Source organism: Lethenteron reissneri, chromosome 6 (assembly GCF_015708825.2).
Source record: "Lethenteron reissneri isolate LAM-NWPU_2019-01 chromosome 6, ASM1570882v1, whole genome shotgun sequence".
Lineage (NCBI taxonomy): Eukaryota > Metazoa > Chordata > Hyperoartia > Petromyzontiformes > Petromyzontidae > Lethenteron > Lethenteron reissneri.
In genome coordinates, this window is record NC_083784.1 from 3,051,520 (window position 1) to 3,068,997 (window position 17,478).

The 17,478-nt window shown below is 45.7% G+C and overlaps 1 protein-coding gene across 3 annotated transcripts; it reads right to left on the bottom strand.

Moving 5' to 3' along the window:
- Positions 1-473: 473 nt before the first annotated feature.
- Positions 474-16,388, bottom strand: SYAP1 (synapse associated protein 1). 3 transcript variants are annotated; one of them, XM_061570163.1, is made up of 10 exons: positions 15,420-16,388; positions 14,989-15,367; positions 10,236-10,354; positions 8,820-8,886; positions 7,924-7,997; positions 6,161-6,300; positions 4,975-5,150; positions 4,247-4,305; positions 3,669-3,918; positions 474-2,839 (listed from the first exon to the last, which is right to left on the bottom strand). In XM_061570163.1, the coding sequence occupies exons 2-10, from the start codon at positions 15,179-15,181 to the stop codon at positions 2,724-2,726; spliced, it is 1,194 nt and encodes a 397-aa protein (XP_061426147.1). In that variant the 5' UTR covers positions 15,182-15,367; positions 15,420-16,388; the 3' UTR covers positions 474-2,723. The 3 variants fall into 3 exon arrangements, with proteins under 3 accessions (XP_061426147.1, XP_061426157.1, XP_061426137.1); XM_061570173.1 differs by having other exon boundaries at positions 3,705-3,918; positions 14,989-16,388; XM_061570153.1 differs by having other exon boundaries at positions 14,989-16,388.
- Between the last annotated feature and the right edge of the window lie 1,090 nt (positions 16,389-17,478).

The following is a 17,478-nucleotide window of genomic DNA, read 5'->3' on the forward strand; positions in this document are numbered from 1 at the left end:
CCTCTTGTCGGTGGTTTCGAACTTTCAGAGCAGTCCTTCACTTACGAACACAACTCGTTCCTAAGACCCGTTCGTAAGTCGTCACAGTAATCTGATTTAAATACCCAGACACACAAACACTCCAAGCACGAGGCTGACTCATTACATCTCGCGGAGCTGAACAAAATGTGTTGCCGCGGTTCAATTTGCAAGTGAGAGTTCGCGTTTTAAGTCAGTGGTTAAAAAATAACACATTTCATGGAAGCTGGTTCGTAAGTGCGGGTGTTCGTAAGTCGGGTATTTGTAAATCGAGGACTGCCTTAAGCGAGTTACAAATTCTTCAAATAATTTCCATGAAATATGCCACCTAAACATTAACGTATTACTTGTCTGCACTACATCATCCGATGCGGCCATAACATTGCTTACACAGACTGGCTTACTGCACTCTTAGAGGAAAGCAACTGGCAATGTCACAACTCAAACTCTGTTGGTGCCGTCAACTTTAATGTGGAGTTTATTTTGCATTTACAGTACCACTTGATGTTCAAGTACATTATTAAGGATGTAAAGCGCACATTAAGAATGCATAACATTTATACAACACAGAACTGAAAAGGCCCAGTAGTGGCATCGTGTGATAGGCATTTCCTTTCCTGTGCACTCAACAGCTATGCCACTATAGACACCACCTACGCACCACAATGTTCCCCCCCAGAAACTATGAATCCGTATGTGTAACTCGTAGCAAACATTGCGAGATTTCATTTTAAAGAGTGATTAAAGAATACCAGCTGATGGTTATAATTAATGGTAACCGTTTACTATACAGGACAATGTCACTCCCATGTCGTTGGGGACAATGGGCGGTTATGTGAAAAGGTCACATGTGTGAACATCTGTAGTCATGAGTTACACCACCGTGCACCAATACTGCACTTGGTGTGCGTGGTTACTTGGCTGAGATAAATATGCGCCAGTCGAATATGTGCCGTGCACCCATATAGAGCAGCGTTCCCCTTCATCGTAACCTGTTTAGGATCAGCCTTTCAAACCACCGTACATATAGGAGGTGCTGCGTAAAGATGCTCCTTCAAACGAGGAAGATTACCGTAGTCATTCCCGGAGAGTTGAGTTTTAATTCCAGGATCTAGATTTATATAACGCCTTAACCAAGGCGCTTTACAGCAAGAATACAATTGCACATACGATAATGATTTGAAATTAAGATTTAGGTTATGTAAGTGATGGTGTAGTGTTGATGACAGGCAAAACAAGAGTGATAGGGAGGGGTTGGGATAGGCCTGGTCTTAGCTGTGGGTGGGGGGCAACAGAATGTTGGGGGACTGAAAAGTAACGAGGCATCATTGCGTTGTGAAGACAACACTTCTCCCACCAATGCACACGAGGGCCTGACTGCCCAATGCAGCATAGGAGGCGGCATGTCTCTGCTTGAACCATATCAGGACACACTTCATTACTTCTTAAATTGGAACCGTTGCCCAAGCGCTTCTCATCTGGAGGGCCAAACAGATGGAGACCACTCGGAGCCAAACATTCTTGAACCTCGCTTCACTGCCACGATGCAATGCTCCAAGGATAAAAAAAAAAAACTCTTTGCCGAGGCTTTTTTTTAAATATAAACATGGAACTTTGGACCCACGTTGCCCAACGTTGCATGTTCACCAAGCGGTTGGTGAACACAGGCCTAAAGAACCAAGCGGCCAGCTTGGTTCTTTAAAAGTTGTTGCAGATAATTAACCCATTAATTGAAATGAAGGTTGTGAGAACTTCGGAAAATAGGCGGTTGGAGGGATTTACGAAGTGTAGCACCGCGAGCAGAGAAGCAGAGTAGTGTTGTGATTTACAGTGAGATTGTTGAACAAAGTACGGATGAGACAGCCCGGGAATGAATGGTACCATCCGTGCCTTATGGCTTGAACGTGCACAACTGCGTCACCAAGCGCAACACCGTTCTAGAAACCTGCCTCCACGCAACACTGGCTCCAAACACCTGTCACGAGTCCTTGCGTTTCAACTGTTTATTTAGGCCTGAAACAATATTTACAGGAGATGCGAATGATGTTTGCAGACCTGTTGTAGTGCAGAGTAATAAATGCATGCTTAAATTTGGACTTCAGTGTCTGCCAGCGAGAGATGGAAAAGTCATGCACATTTCAGAGATGCTTATACAAATAGTATTGTATAATTGTTTGCGGCGTGGAGCAGTGGCATGGTTAGAGCACTGCGCTATGAACCCGGCTCCCTGAGTTTGAATCCCGGGCCACGACTAACATTGACAGTGGGCATCGAACCGTTCCTGGGTGTGCCCTTCACAAACCCGCACTGACCAGCGTGGCGAGGTATGGTCAAACACCATGACCAACACGGCATGGGAAGGCCTCCATCCAGTGGTGGGTTGACAAAAGGGCTTTGCACTATTAATTGTATTGCATTGCTTCGTTACCAAAAAAGGGGCGTCAAATCATTTCAACCCGTACGTTTGTACTAAAAATTACGGTGTGTACATTGACAACATGATTAGTTACACAACTTGCGTATAATACAGCGCAAATTATATTCCTTGAAAAGGGATGCCGAAAGGTGACGCAACGTGCACAAACATCTGTCGATATTATGTGACACAAGCTGGTGGGTAGGAGCCACCTGCAGCATCAGCTAGGAAATGGCCGAATGGCACCGTGAAAAATGTCCGTTCGTTTCTTTTTTCTGCGGCCACAACATCAGTTTTCCGCTTGCAGCATCTCCTCTATCTCGTCCTCCCAAGATCCCTTGTCTTCATCCTCCTCGATGTTGTAGTCCTGAATCTCCTGCTGAATCTTCTCCTCCCACTCGGCATCTGCAAAAGTAAGAACGTGGAACGTTTATGGGAGGTCAAGCGATGTTGAACCTCAGTTGGCCTGTAAGTGCCAGATCACGTTTTCCAGATAAGTTGTTTCATGTGCATACAATTAAATGATCGTTATAATCCCTAGGAAGACATTTAACGAAACACAACTATCCAAAGCAAAATGGAAAATCTGGAAAGGTTAACTGCACGAGGAACAATGTGAGCTGTTATACGCCTTCACACAACCCTGTTAATGCATTCCAGCATTAAAACTGGAGCTGGGCATTTTGAACAATTTCAACGCCTTGCATAACATCGATATTAAAATGACGCTAATCCTGATCATCCACGCAGCCAATGCCAGGATCGCTCTTCTATCACAGCAGCGGTCAGGATCGGCTTCGGTCATCAGCGTCGTTAACGCCGAACAGCTGAACGACCCGATGCTCCACAAGACAAAAGATCCCCCTCGTATAGCCTGAACAGACTATTGAGGCAAGTGCTGTTAGCAAGCACCTATGAAGGCCGGTACGGCACACGAGGGGGTGGGTGGCCAGCACCACGCCCGGCAGCCTTTGTCTCCCCAGCGGCGATGTTTACACACTGCCGCTGGGGAGACGGTGCTGGTGCTGGGCGAAAAAAGTAACCATATGAGACAACACTGACGTCCTTCATGGACGTTCTATACGTACGGCCACGATGCTGGTACCAACGTAGGGTCGCTTACATCCGTACAGCCCGGACTCTACGATTAGAGCACTTCCGTCATTTACACCTCGCGCTCATATAATCGTTTTAGCGACAGCGCCCGCGGTGTTGTAATTATGCCGAGGCTTCCCGTCATGCGTTGCCGGTTCCGCTGCGCCGGCACCACCTCCTGCTGTTCTCTGCGCCGCGTCTCCTCCTCCTCCTGTTGCCGCCGCCGTGACCGCCGCCGCTGGCGCGCTCTCCGACTCCTTGCCCATGCCCAGCTCCCGCATGGCCTTCTGCAGCTCGTCGGCGCACATACGCGTGCCGCCCGGATCACTGAACGCCTCGCTGGCAAACTCCTCCGGGTTCGGGCTCATGGACATCTCCTCCTCCTCTCCCTTGTCGGGGCAAGGGAGAGGCGGCACGGGCACAGCAACCAACTGAGTGTCTGAGAAAAACTCAATGCGTTCCTTAATAACGCTGCGTGGCAGCGTGACGCGATATACGTTCAATTACTCGGGCACCTTTCTGGGTGATGTTCGTACGTTCATCCCCCGTATTCTTCACAGTGTGCGCGAGTGTGGTCGCAAACATCCCTTTTCTGTCTGTAAATCACCTTATTTGTGTATTACTACTCTTAAGAATCCCTGTTGTGTTTTAGTAAATATTTTGCCGTGTGTGGTGGGTTGTGAGAATCGTATTTTTGTTCAGATCAGGGCACCATACCTCTGGTCCAGTCGCCTGTTTCGTTATCGACAGCGGTGGCGTCCTTGGTTTGGTGGAGTCTAACACAGCAAATCAAAATCAGTAATTGAGTAATTTAGACACAATAAATCAACTCTCTGCATGTGTGTGTGTGTTTTGTTACGAACCATTTTGCATCTGTCAATCATCTCATGCAGTTACCCCATAAAACCTGGGTCTTTCCCGTGACCTGTCAGCGGGCCTTCGACACATCATGTGGCCGTAATGAGCTTGGCATAAGTGCTGTGGTCACGTCACCGCCACTTAGTGGCTAATGGCGGCGGCTGTTGTTGTTTTGTTCCGTGACACGGCCGAGAGGGTGTGCCTTTTGACGCTCTTTGCAGAGGTTCGTGGTTTGAGCTCATCGGCCGCCCTGATTCGCAGTGAGCCTCAAAGATACTTTGACAATATTTGAAAAAAGTGGATGCAATGTGTGCCAGCGTCACGATCCAATTTTTTCTCATTTTCAAATTACTTGCGAATGACCTAAAGCAACATTGCCCATTACTGTGAAACTACTGCAGTTGTCTGTGAAACACAGAACCTTTGTTATAGCCTTGAGCTTTAAGAATGGCACCAACACCAACAGAACAAACGATTTACTGCAACAACTCAAAAAAGTCTTGCCAATGCTCTGAACCAAACTGCAGAGGGAATGGCCAAGACTGGCTTTCTTTTGACAAACACTCGTGAAAGCAGTGGGGCCCTACCTGTGGAGTCGTGTGTCCACGCAGCGTCCCTGCTCTCTCCTGCCCGCATCTCCAGCTGCTCGCAAGCCGTGGAGGAAGACGACTGAGGTGAAGCGGCCAATGCTGTCAGCTGGGACGACTGCTTCACTAGCGACACGCGGTAAAAGTAGTTCCTCCAGAACCGGTCTTCTTTCACCCTGTGGGTAAGGGATTGCACGCTTCCAATCAACGACCGCAACCACATTGTTTTATATTTGTATTATTTTATTGTTTACCTTCTACGTGACTTTACCGAAAGAACCAAGAATATGAATCCCTGCAGTCACGAAAGCTTTAAATCAAGATTTAACGATCCCAAATCGGTGATAAAGGCAAAGGTGCTACCCTACAACTGCTCACTCGCACCACTACCGAGGCCTCTACTAGAGCAAGCTTTAGAGAGCTATCGTGGGTATTTGAGCGACTCATCCACACTGGCCGATCGATTTAGAAGAGGTGGAAGTCCCCACACTTTACCCCACCACACCCGACCTGCTTAGTAACTGTGGTTCACCCATTTTTTTTTTACTGCCGAGTGGACAGAGGAGGTCGTGGGGGGGGGGGGGCGAAGATTTAAGAAACCTGCACCATTATTTCTACTGTTGTGCGGGGAGAATGAACTTGCGACTTGTGGATTGCAAGTCCACTGCTGATCCTTTCGCCAGCAGCGCAATTGTATGGCACCTCCGTTACCTTCATCTCTCTCAAAAAATTCCTGCTTCTATGGCCTACACCAATCTACCAACGACACAGAAATTAAGCCCTGGCACGGTGGCATACGTGGCACCTCTAGTGGACACCACGAGCGTCACACGCCGCGTGTGTGTGAATGCCAGTGGGGAGCGGTAGTGCAGTGGTTAGCGCGCTGCGCTACCAACCCGGCGACCGGAATTCGATTCCCGCTCACGGCCACCAATACCAGTGGCGATTATCTGAACCGGTACTGGGCCTCTCCTCGGTCGACTCAGCCTCAAATGAGTACCTGGTGCGGTGTGTAAACATCGCTACTGGGGAGACAAAGGCGGCCGGGCGTGGTGCTGGCCACCCATCCCCTCGTGTGCCGTGCCGGCCTTCATAGGTGTTTGCGAACAGCACTTGCCCCAACAGTCTGTTAAGGCTATACGGGGGATCTTTATGTTTTATAACGCCAGTGCCGCAGGACCCTCACAGTTTTGGCACAAGGTCGAAGCGCATCTGCTTGAGCAGCTCGTCCTCCTCCAGCATCACCGTGGCGACGGGGAAGGTCTCGTCGAAGTCGAAGTGGAACTGCACACCGTCCGGCGGGTCTCGCAGGAAGTTCCGTCGCTCCTGATGAACACCACGCAATGTCAGAAAACACCGCTACCATCTTCGTCACCATCGTCGTCATCGTCGTCATCATCATCATAGTCAATCAGTCACACACGCACACAGTTCAACCGTCCACTCGTTCATTGTAAGTGAAGAAAAACTCAACACATTGCTCAATAACACTGCACCGAAGCAGAAGGAATAATTTCCACAACAACGCAAGAAAAATGGGACTAAATATTTCATGGCAGAAAAGAAAAAAAGCCCAGAACTTGGGCTCCAGACCTCCAGAAGCAAGCCTGTGTGATGATTGGTAACGCTGTCGAAGCAGGGGAGGAATTTTTCTAGCTCGGATCTGTACAGACCACTGATGGAACGATGTGGACCCGATGTCAAGCGCCGGATCGGCCTGGCCTCAGGAATATAATAGGTGACGTTTTCAGGCAGTGGACCTTATTCAAATATCTCTGCTATGAATAAGGGCCATTGACTGAAACGTTGCCTCTGATATAAATTTCCCACCCAATGGCAGTGTTATTGGCCGCGTGCGGAGGTTTCGTTCTGAAGGGACTTCGCACCCAGGGAAGCAAGTAAACAATTGTTGCAAATACATTTTATACCGACATGAGCATTGGGGCGCTGCTCATCTAGTTACAGCCCTGGGTCAGTGGTGGAAATTCCACATTCCTATGGTAGGGGTCGAGTTTATCCATGGGACAACCGCCGTTGACGTCACCGCAAAGCAGTGGCTTTTGGCTAGCCGTGGAACGAGACCGGTCACCGCATCGCGCCTTCATATGAGCTTCTGCGGCCATCTGGAACGCTCTTCCTTCCAATATTAAGAAGCCACTGGAGCGATGCACTTTAACATCTAGATTGAAAACACATTTCTTTAGCATTGCTTTTTCTGTTTACTTTGTTGTCTTTCCGCACACCTACGATTAGCACTGCTATATATGGTGCAAAGCAAGTTCTACATACAAAGCAGTACTCATCTTTTTGCATTTACCAAACCAGGATTTGAGCTCGCAACATTGCGAGATGCTCACTCTGTTGCTAAGCCACCTGGCCGAATTAAGTTTATATACGTGTTTTGTTATTTAACACATATATTAGGATCAATATTAATCGATGTATCCTTGCCTCATATATAAAAAGGGATGAATTTAATGGAACTAAATCTCAGCCTGGTTGGCGACGCAGAGAATATTTCTGCATCCGTGACATCCTCATCCGCTCCTCCGATTAGCACGGTGGGCTACGTACATTGTAGTAAAAAAAAAGTTAAACATACATCCAGTATGCCTCTCACGATGGCTGTGGCTACCCGTCACGTGCCACCTTTTTATTTATTTTATTTGACCAGGTAATGCCCACTGAGCTACATAGCTCTTTTTCAGAAGCGACCTGGCCACAAATGATAGCTCAACCAAGTGGCCTATCACATGGAAATGTAGAGCAGCCAAATACTAGAAATGTGTGCTTCTAAATGCGGAGGGGAAAAACTGAATAACCCGGAGAAAAATTCACGCGACCACAGAGAAAAAGAGGCACGCAAACACCAAATATACAGCAGGCGTCAGGGTCGCCTAGCGGGTACCCGCTCGCAGTGGCGATGCCAACGGACAGGTTGCATCTCACCGCGGAGAGGGCCAGGATCTGCTGGCGGACCGTGTCCTCGTCGTGACAGCCAACCCACGGGGGCACCGCCACATCTGTTACACACACGGCGTTCGCAGTGACGCAGATTCATGACGGTATATGGAAGCCTGCAGGTTTGCAGTTGTCTGGCCCATCTGCGTTGAACTCACTTGCGTGTGGTGTGGTAAAGTGTGGGTATAACCATCTCACACAATACATCTGGCCAATGTGGAAGAGTAGACTTAATACCCTCTGGAGTTCACTAGCAGTGGTGTGAGCAAGGCAATTGCAGGGCTGCGCCTTTAGCTTTTAAAAAAATCCAAATTGTATTCTTTACGTCAATTATACAAGAAATCCACTCAATCCTACAGTTTTACCCTTAACTTAAAATCCTTTGTTTATTATGAGATGAGAGCCCATTGAGAATATCTCTTTTTTCAACATTTGCCACAGACAATAACTTTACAATTATATATTACACAAATAAAATACCGACATATGAAATGGAGATTAAGTTGTAAAAAAAATGTTTTGGATTATATAGAAAGTGCACATTTAAAATATGGAATAAACTGTGATAAGACTCTTATCTGATTCATAATACATTTTTAGGTTAGGCCGCTTAATGTTCGATCCAAATTTGAGTCGTAGAATCCTCAACCACCCGATGTAGCCAAACAAATTAAATTGCTACGCAGTGCACAAGCGTCTAACAACACGACCAAGTGCTGTTTCAGCTCACCGGCCTGTTAAACACTTGTACGCATGACAATTTAAGGTGGTGGAGGGTATTACGACACAAATTTTGCCAGGTCATTCAGTAGCCTAACCCAAATATCAATTACGAATCATAGCATTGGACGCAAAAACAATACGCTGTAAGTTCATACTCTTACCGGATCTCTTTTTAAGATTCTCCTGCTTAAACTTCTCTTGCTCCTTGTTGAATTCCCCGAGAATTCCCTAAAGCCGACGAATACACGAGCAATGAGATTTAGGCTGGTTGCTATTGCTGAAGCGTTTTTTTTCTCACGTCTCACAGCACTAAGATGTTCAAACACAAAATATTATACCTATTGCAAGGCATCAAGTTTGCATCATATGCATTGCTCAAAGGCAATGCATATATTATCAGAGTATGTTTTTTGCATGTTTTGCCAAGTATGTGCGGTTAGTGCAGACATGATGCCTTGCAATAGGCATCGATTGGGTGTTTGAATATCTTAACACCTGTTTTATTGCAAGAATGGGTGGGTACGGCCAATTAAAAAAATCGTCTCACAGCAGCGTTTAAATATTTGTACAAAATAAGAAAAACTTTGATATAGCCAGTGCAGCAGTGGTATAATAGAACACAGACAGATTTGTCGTAGGCCTCTGTGCCATCAACGGCTTTGGCCGTGGTAACGTCTCGATCATCATCTTAAAAAAAGAAACGAATACAGCTTTCAAGTTGTATAGATTGTCAACACTATTTCCATGTTTAACTTCAGATTATTTCACACTTTAAGATGACTCTGTGATGAGAAATTACAAGCTACACTGTGAGCGCCATTTTAAATCCCGGAAGTGAAGCAAACGAATTTAATCTTGAGCAAGTAATTAAATAAAACCCAGGGATGGATTATGTGTGATCACTCCCCCTTGTTTTTTTTTAACTACACACTTAAGCCACGTGGCCCTCCAGCTACGGTTGCACTAAATGTACGGGAGTGACACCACAGCGATGTCACGACAGCTGGCCCGACTGACGTTGACATGATAATTAATCTTTTATCATTGGAGGTGGTCAGGTGAATCGGACGGCTAAGCGCCGAGCAGCTCACATCGCTCAGATCCTGGATTTGATCCAGGCAGCTGCCTGTGATTAAGTCAGATTCTCAAAGCTTGCGAGTTGATGATCTCAGCCCAGCCATCAACATCTGCACAAAATGAACATAATTTGGTTGAAGTCCAACTCTGAGATTATAAAATATGAGTTTGTCATACGAGGCAGGGAAGGTGTTAAAGTGTTTCTCTCTATTGTGAGGACCAGGTCATTTGAAGATATCTCAGAGGTAGCAGGCTTTGTGATATCCTTCATGATAAAGGCTTTATGATATTCACCTACATGGTCCACTCTCTAACATGGAGGCTTGCACTGCTCTGGGAAGAATCCGATTGGATTCTTTGTCCCATGACACTGCACCATTAATGCAACTCGGTCCATTTATTTTCAAATAACCGTACGAAATAATATGAATAGATCCCTGTTTAGAGATCAGTTCATGACCACCACGTGTGTCCCATACGGACTCCAATGTGGGCCCTACCTTGTCCAGGATCACGTCCAGTTTCCCCTCCTCCACCGTCTTTCGCAGCGTCTGTGCCGTCTCCAACACCGACTCGGACACCTTCTTGGTGGCAGATACCGCCACGTTGTAGAGGTAGTCTGTACAAAGCGGTGGAGGCAACATCATCATTGTCATCATCAGCCATGATAAATACACTGCTGGATGAAGGCCTGTATGTACGTAGGTATGTTGAACCTCTTTGGCACCGACCGTACTAATCGGAGGTGCGGGGGAAGTACAACAAATTAAACATTAAAAGCAGTTATAAAGAAATGGGTTTTCATTCTAAGGCCTACCCAAGGCGTTGCCATCACTGCCGGTCCTGCATTGCGACAATCCATCTCGCATTTGCGCTTGAACCGAGTCCACTGCACCATATCCAGTGGACGTCCTCTCCGTCCAGTTTCCCACCTTTGGCTGCCATTCCATCGTTAGTCTCGACCAACTGCCACCACCTTTTCGAGCGACGTGTCCTACCCAAGGCCACGTACATTTCCGAAGTCAAAATAATATCTCTCTAACCTGCCTATGTTCTCAAATCCTTGAGCTCCTCTTTCTGTCATTCTTTAGAATTCCCAGAATCTCTCCTGCATGTTTCCCTGCAGACTTTTCAGCCATTATTCCATTGTCTTTGTCGACAATGGATTACTCAATAAACGTTTTTGGGTTAGATCGCGTTATTTATTAATGTGTCGTAACCCTCCACCACCCGACACGGCCAATCAGCAAAAAAGTGTCACGTTGACAAAAGACAAAGAGTTCACTACTTTAGCCCACCGGTGTGTTAAAGAGTGAAACCACAACATTTACAATTTTTGAGTACGACGTTTCGCTGGTAATTGCATCCAGCATCATCGGGCAATTCGTCAGAATGCAATTAGCAGCAAAACGTCGTCAGAATGGCGAATTGCCCGATAATGCTGGATGCAATCACCAGCGAAACGTCGTACTCAAAAATTGTAAATGTTGTGGTTTCACTCTTCAACACACCGGTGGGCTAAAGTAGTGAACTATTTGTCTGTTGTCAAAGTGACACATTTTTACTGATTGGCCGTGTCGGGTGGTGGAGGGTTATGACACATTTATAAATAACGTGATCTAACCCAAAAACTTTGAATAATATTGGTCGCAAAAGCCTATGTGTTAAACGGATTACTCGTAGAAAAAAACCACTCAAATTGAAAGAGCCCATGAAAATACAATCATTGGAAGAGCTCAGCCTAACGATAACACGTAGCCTACACTGTAGACCCATTTGCAAATGACTGTTTACATAAAATAATGTTGGATGTATGGCCAAATGCTGTCACGTCAAATAAGTATACCCATGTCAAAACTCCACGTCTAGTTCAGATAAATATAAAAGATAACTTTCACTAAAAGTCTAACTCTGTGTTTTGCAATGCGCAAAAGCACGTTGAGCCAATGGAAAAAAGTGTGCCACGTGAAAGACTTTAAGTGCCCATCCCACGCAGATGGTTGCTATTACATTCAGCAATCGTCAGCCAGTGTTGCTGGGTTTTAATCCAAAGTGCTACCCCCTTACGAAATGAAACGGGATACGTTTAAGTACTGCATACTTTATTTCTCCTGATTACGAGATGGAATTTTGCGATGTGTAATTTCAAACCAACATTTTTGGTACGATTTTGTGCGTTTGACCAGATTGTTTTAAACTATATTAAGAGGCATGGGGCCACACGTTTGGGGTGCATCTTAAATGCCCGGTGCATCTTATAATCCAGAGAATACGGTAGCATGGCCAATGTAGTCCTGCCACCAGGCCAAGGGTCGTTTCCACATGAATATGTGGAGATATTTTAGCAAGTAAAATTAGTAAGCGTACTGTATTCAGAATTTTGGGTTGTCATTTGCATGAATGACGCGGTATAGAATCCAAATATTATTATTGTTATTCCCTGGACTTCCTGATTTCAGGAGCTTACGTATTAACAATTTCCCCAAAGATACAAGTATTTACAATTTCCCCAAGGATACAGGATAATACTAACCCGGGCCAAACTGTCGGGAGGGAAATACACTAAAATACACATGGACCCATTCTGCCTCTGTGGCCTCTGTATGCTGTGAAGAGCCATTGCCAGAAACTTCGCCTACCATATATTATCATCAGTTTTGAGGTGGTGTTATTCACGATTGTGTGGAGTTTGTTTAAAAAAGATCACGGCCAATGCATTTGATGCCATTGCTTTCTTCCTTCTGCCAGATCGCACGGGTGTTTCAGGCGACACCCGATTCTATGGCATCAAGTTGCTGGCTGCGAGTGAGTGTGTCGCTTTATGCATAATACAACATGACAATCAATCATTCATAAACAGGCTTCATCACTGTCACCGTGAGGAAGGGCAGATGCCCACGTTCTGGCCGAGAGGCCTTCTGGATATATTTAAGCTCGGAGACTTTGAAATTAAAATAATAGGTTGGGAGTTTAAGCGGTCCGTGATGATTCGCACACAGTTCTGTAAAAAAAAGTAACTTATATGAAGGTTGCCAAATCTTTTAACCAAACATTCACAACCACGGAGCTAAGAGGGACCACTCAACACGACACAAAACAAATATCTCTCATATTACATATCTAAAGATCGTGCCTATTATGAAACCGTTTTCAATATGTATCAAGAAGGTTGAGACTAAATTGTACATTTAGCATTGCTCAGTGTGACCTTACCTGGTCAAATAAAATAAAGTTGAATAGCGACGTCACCAAAACTCATTAACAAGTTTAAAGTCACATTTTTTTATTATTACATGCTTTTATTTAACTCACTCTGTTGTTGTTGTCGTATCCTCAAATCTTGTAACTCAATTTTAACCCACTTCCCAATGTGGTATAGACTGCAAACTTGGTATAGTTATGTTATACTGATGACAATACCATATACTATCATAAAAAAGAAAAAATGTAAACGATCTTTTTACACGCTTTCTATGAACTCACTCTGTCTGTTGTTGTCGTATCTTCAAATCTTGTAACTCAATTTTAACCCACTTCCCAATATGGTATCGACTGCAAACTTTGTATACTTATGTCATAATGATGACAATACTGTATTCTATCACAAAAAAATAAAAATGTAAACGATCATTTTACACGCTTTCTATGAACTCGCTCACTCTGTTATTGTTGTTGTCGTATTCTCAAATCTTGCAACTCGATTTCAACCCACTTCCCAATGTGGTATCGACTGCAAACTTGGTATACTTATGTCATACTGATGACAATACCATATTCTATCAAAACAAATAAACAAAACATCTTTTTAAACATTCATTTTTATGTTATGTTTCGGCTTGGGTCTAATTGTCCACGCTCAACTCACGTTACCTGTAAATCACCTTACGTTGTGGCAAGCTTTGGGGCCACTTCCTGGAGTCGTGGAGTTCTGCCATTACGAGTAGGGTAAATGTCATTAAAGCGTGTTTAAAAAAAAATTAATATTACTTATTTCTCTCTCTCTCAATAGGTTTAGCTAATACACAAAGTTTGGGGGCCTGGGTAGGTGCTATAGGCTGCTGTGGGTGAGCAGCAGAGGGCAGCGGTAAAGCCAAAATCGATAGTTGTACCGTACCCTCCATTGCACCCTTGGCTTCACCAAACCGGCAATGGACCAGCGTGGTGAAGTATGGTCATAATAGCCAAGGCAACTATTGTACCCGCAACGGCCCCGACTCATCCAAAGCAGTTGGGTTGACAAAGTAGCCGCACTGGTACAATATACAGATGACACACAAGCAACCTTGACGTGCTGACGTAAACACCGCCACGTCTGTGTGTGTGTGACCACGTGTTTCTGTGTGTGTGTGACCACGTGTGTCTGTGTGTGTGACCACGTGTGTGTGTGTCTATGTCTGTGTGTGTGTGACCACGTGTGTGTGTGTCTATGTCTGTGTGTGACCACGTCTGTCTGTGTGTGACCACGTCTGTGTGTGTGTGTGTGTGACCACGTGTGTCTGTGTGTGTGTCTACGTGTGTCTGCGTGTGTGTCTACGTCTGTCTGTGTGTGACCACGTCTGTCTGTCTGTGTGACCACTTGTGTGTGTCTACGTCTGTCTGTGTGTCTACGTCTGTGTGTGTGTGACCACGTCTGTCTGTCTGTCTGTGACCACGTCTGTGTGTGTCTACGTATGTCTGTGTGTGACCACGTGTGTCTGTGTGTGTCTATGTCTGTTTGTGACCACGTCTGTGTGTGTGTGACCACGTCTGTCTGTGTGTGTGACCACTTGTGTGTGCGTGACCACGTCTTTGTGTGTGTCTGTCTGTGTGACCACGTCTGTTTGTGTGTGTGACCACGTCTGTGTGTGTGTGTGTGACCACGTCTGTTTGTGTGTGACCACTTGTGTGTGTGACCACGTGTGTGTGTGCCCACGTCTGTGTGTATCGACGTCTGTGTGTGTGACCACGTGTGTGTGAGACCACGTGTGTGTCTACGTCTGTGTCTGTGTGTGTGTCTGTCTGTCTGTGTGTCTGACCACGTCTGTCTGTGTGTGTGACCACGTGTGTGTGAGACCACGTGTGCGTGTCTACATCGTGTCTGTGTGTGTGTCTATGTCTGTCTGTGTGTGTGACCACGTCTGTCTGTGTGTGTGACCACGTCTGTCTGTGTGTGTGTGACCACGTCTGTCTGTGTGTGTGACCACGTCTGTCTGTCTGTGTGTGTGACCACGTCTGTGTGTGTGTGTGACCGACGACAGTCGGATAACCACTCACTGCCAAACACGCCAGCCTGCCCCGTCACATCCAGATCCTCCTCTTCCTTCTCCTGCTGCTGCTGCTGCTTCTCTTGTCGATCACCTTCCTGCCCCTTCTTCTCCTCCACCACCTTCTCCTCGTCCTCTCCCCTCTCCCCGTGTCCGTCTGGACTGTTCCCGCCGCCGAACCAGCTTCCCAGAGACTTGAACATCACTCCGATCCTAGTAATCTCGCCCCGGGGGGGGGGGTCCCCTCTCTCTCTCTCGGGATTCTCACGAATTCACCAAAAAAATGGCCCTGGACAACTTATTGCAGATCGCCGTTGTTATTGTCTCGCCGTCGTGTTTACCACCACCACCTCGCACACACCACACACTACACCACCACTACACCACCACTACACCACACACTAGACACTAGACCACCACTACACTACCACTACACCACACACTAGACACTAGACCACCACTACACCACCACTACACCACACACTACACAACCACTACACCACCACTACACCACACACTAGACACTAGACCACCACTACACCACCACTACACCACACACTACACCACACACTAGACACTAGACCACCACTACACCACCACTACACTACACACTAGACCACCACTACACCACCACTACACCACACACTAGACACTACACCACCACTACACCACCACTACACTACACACTAGACCACCACTACACTCAACCACACACTACACTACACAACACACTACACAACACTAGACACTACACACTAGACACTACACCACCACTACACAACACACTACACACACTAGACACTACACACTACACCACCACTACACAACACTAGACACTACACAACACACTACACAACACTAGACACTACACAACACACTACACAACACTAGACACTACACACTACACACCAGACCCTAGACTAGACACTACACCACCCACCACTACACCACACTACACCACACTACACACTACACACCAGACACTAGACACCACACCACCACTACACCACACTACACACTAGACACTACACCACCCACCACTACACCACACTACACCACACTACACACTACACACCAGACACTAGACACCACACCACCACTACACCACACTACACACTAGACACTACACCACCCACCACTACACCACACTACACCACGCTACACACTAGACACTACACACCAGACACTAGACACTACACCAACCACCACTACACCACACTACACACTAGACACTACACACCAGACACCACACCACCACTACACACCACACGGACTCGTCGATGTAGGAAGGAGAAGTCGTTCGGGTGCTGTTGACCGTCACGAGCCGCGCTGTGTGAAGACAACTCGCCCCGGGGGCGGACTGCGCCGTGGCGGCGCCTTCCTCCCTCGCTCCCTGCGTCATCTTCGTGCGCCTCGCCACCGCCCTCTGGCGAGACAGGCGGGTATGGGACCGGCCATAAATGACGTCACGCAGCTGGGGGGGGGGGGCGGGGTCAGGCTTTTGTGACGATTGTAGATTTGAAGCTTTCGTGACTGCAGGGATTCATTTTCTTGGTTCTTTCGGTAAAGTCACGTAGAAGGGAAGTAATAAAATAATAAAAATAAAACATAATAAAATAATTCTCACGACGTTTCGGCCACAACGCAAGCAGCCGTCCTCAGGTAAAGACCAGGTCTGTCGGGGAGACAGCGTCTGCTTGCGTTGTGGCCGAAACGTCGTGAGAATTATTTTATTATGTTTTATTTTTATTATTTTATTACTTAAAATAAAAATTATTTTATTATGTTTTATTTTTATTATTTTATTACTTCCCTTCTACGTGACTTTACCGAAAGAACCAAGAAGATGAATCCCTGCAGTCACGAAAGCTTTAAATCGAAAAAAAATAATTTTGGAGCTTTCGTGACAGCAGGAATTATTCTTTGGTTCTTTCGGTAAAGTCACGTATAAAGATAAAATAATAAATTAAATAATAGCATACGACGTTTCGATTGCAACACAAGCAATCAGCATCAGGTATAAATGAAATAGCAACAAAAAATCTAACCAGAAAACTATAGACAGACATATAAGCAGACAGATATCACCAAAATACATAGAGAGAGTAACACAGGTACCTGTGTCTGCTTATATGTCTGTCTATAGTTTTCTACTTAGATTTTTTTGTTGCTATTTCATTTATACCTGATGATGATTGCTTGTGTTGCAATCGAAACGTCGTATGCTATTATTTAATTTATTATTTTATTTTTATACGTGACTTTACCGAAAGAACCAAAGCATAATCTTTCGGTAAAGTCACGTAGGTAAAAAATGAAATTAAAATTAATAAAAATAAAATAATAAACTCACGACGTTTCGGAGGCAACACAAGTCTCCGTCATCAGGTGGGACCGTCACAGCCAGATTTGCGGCATCAAGTGAATTCAACTGACGAATTAAATTAATGAATTAGACTAATGAATGCAATTTATTAAATCGGCTGACGTATTAAATGAA

Coding starts and splice junctions, on each gene's coding strand:
- SYAP1 (XM_061570163.1), bottom strand. CDS start 15,181: ATGTTCAAGTCTCTGGGAAGCTGGTTCGGCGGCGGGAACAGTCCAGAC. Junction 7,998..8,819: donor GAATCTTAAAAAGAGATCCG/GTAAGAGTATGA, acceptor TGTGTGTAACAG/ATGTGGCGGTGCCCCCGTGG. Junction 5,151..6,160: donor TTCGACCTTGTGCCAAAACT/GTGAGGGTCCTG, acceptor CCTTACCCACAG/GGTGAAAGAAGACCGGTTCT.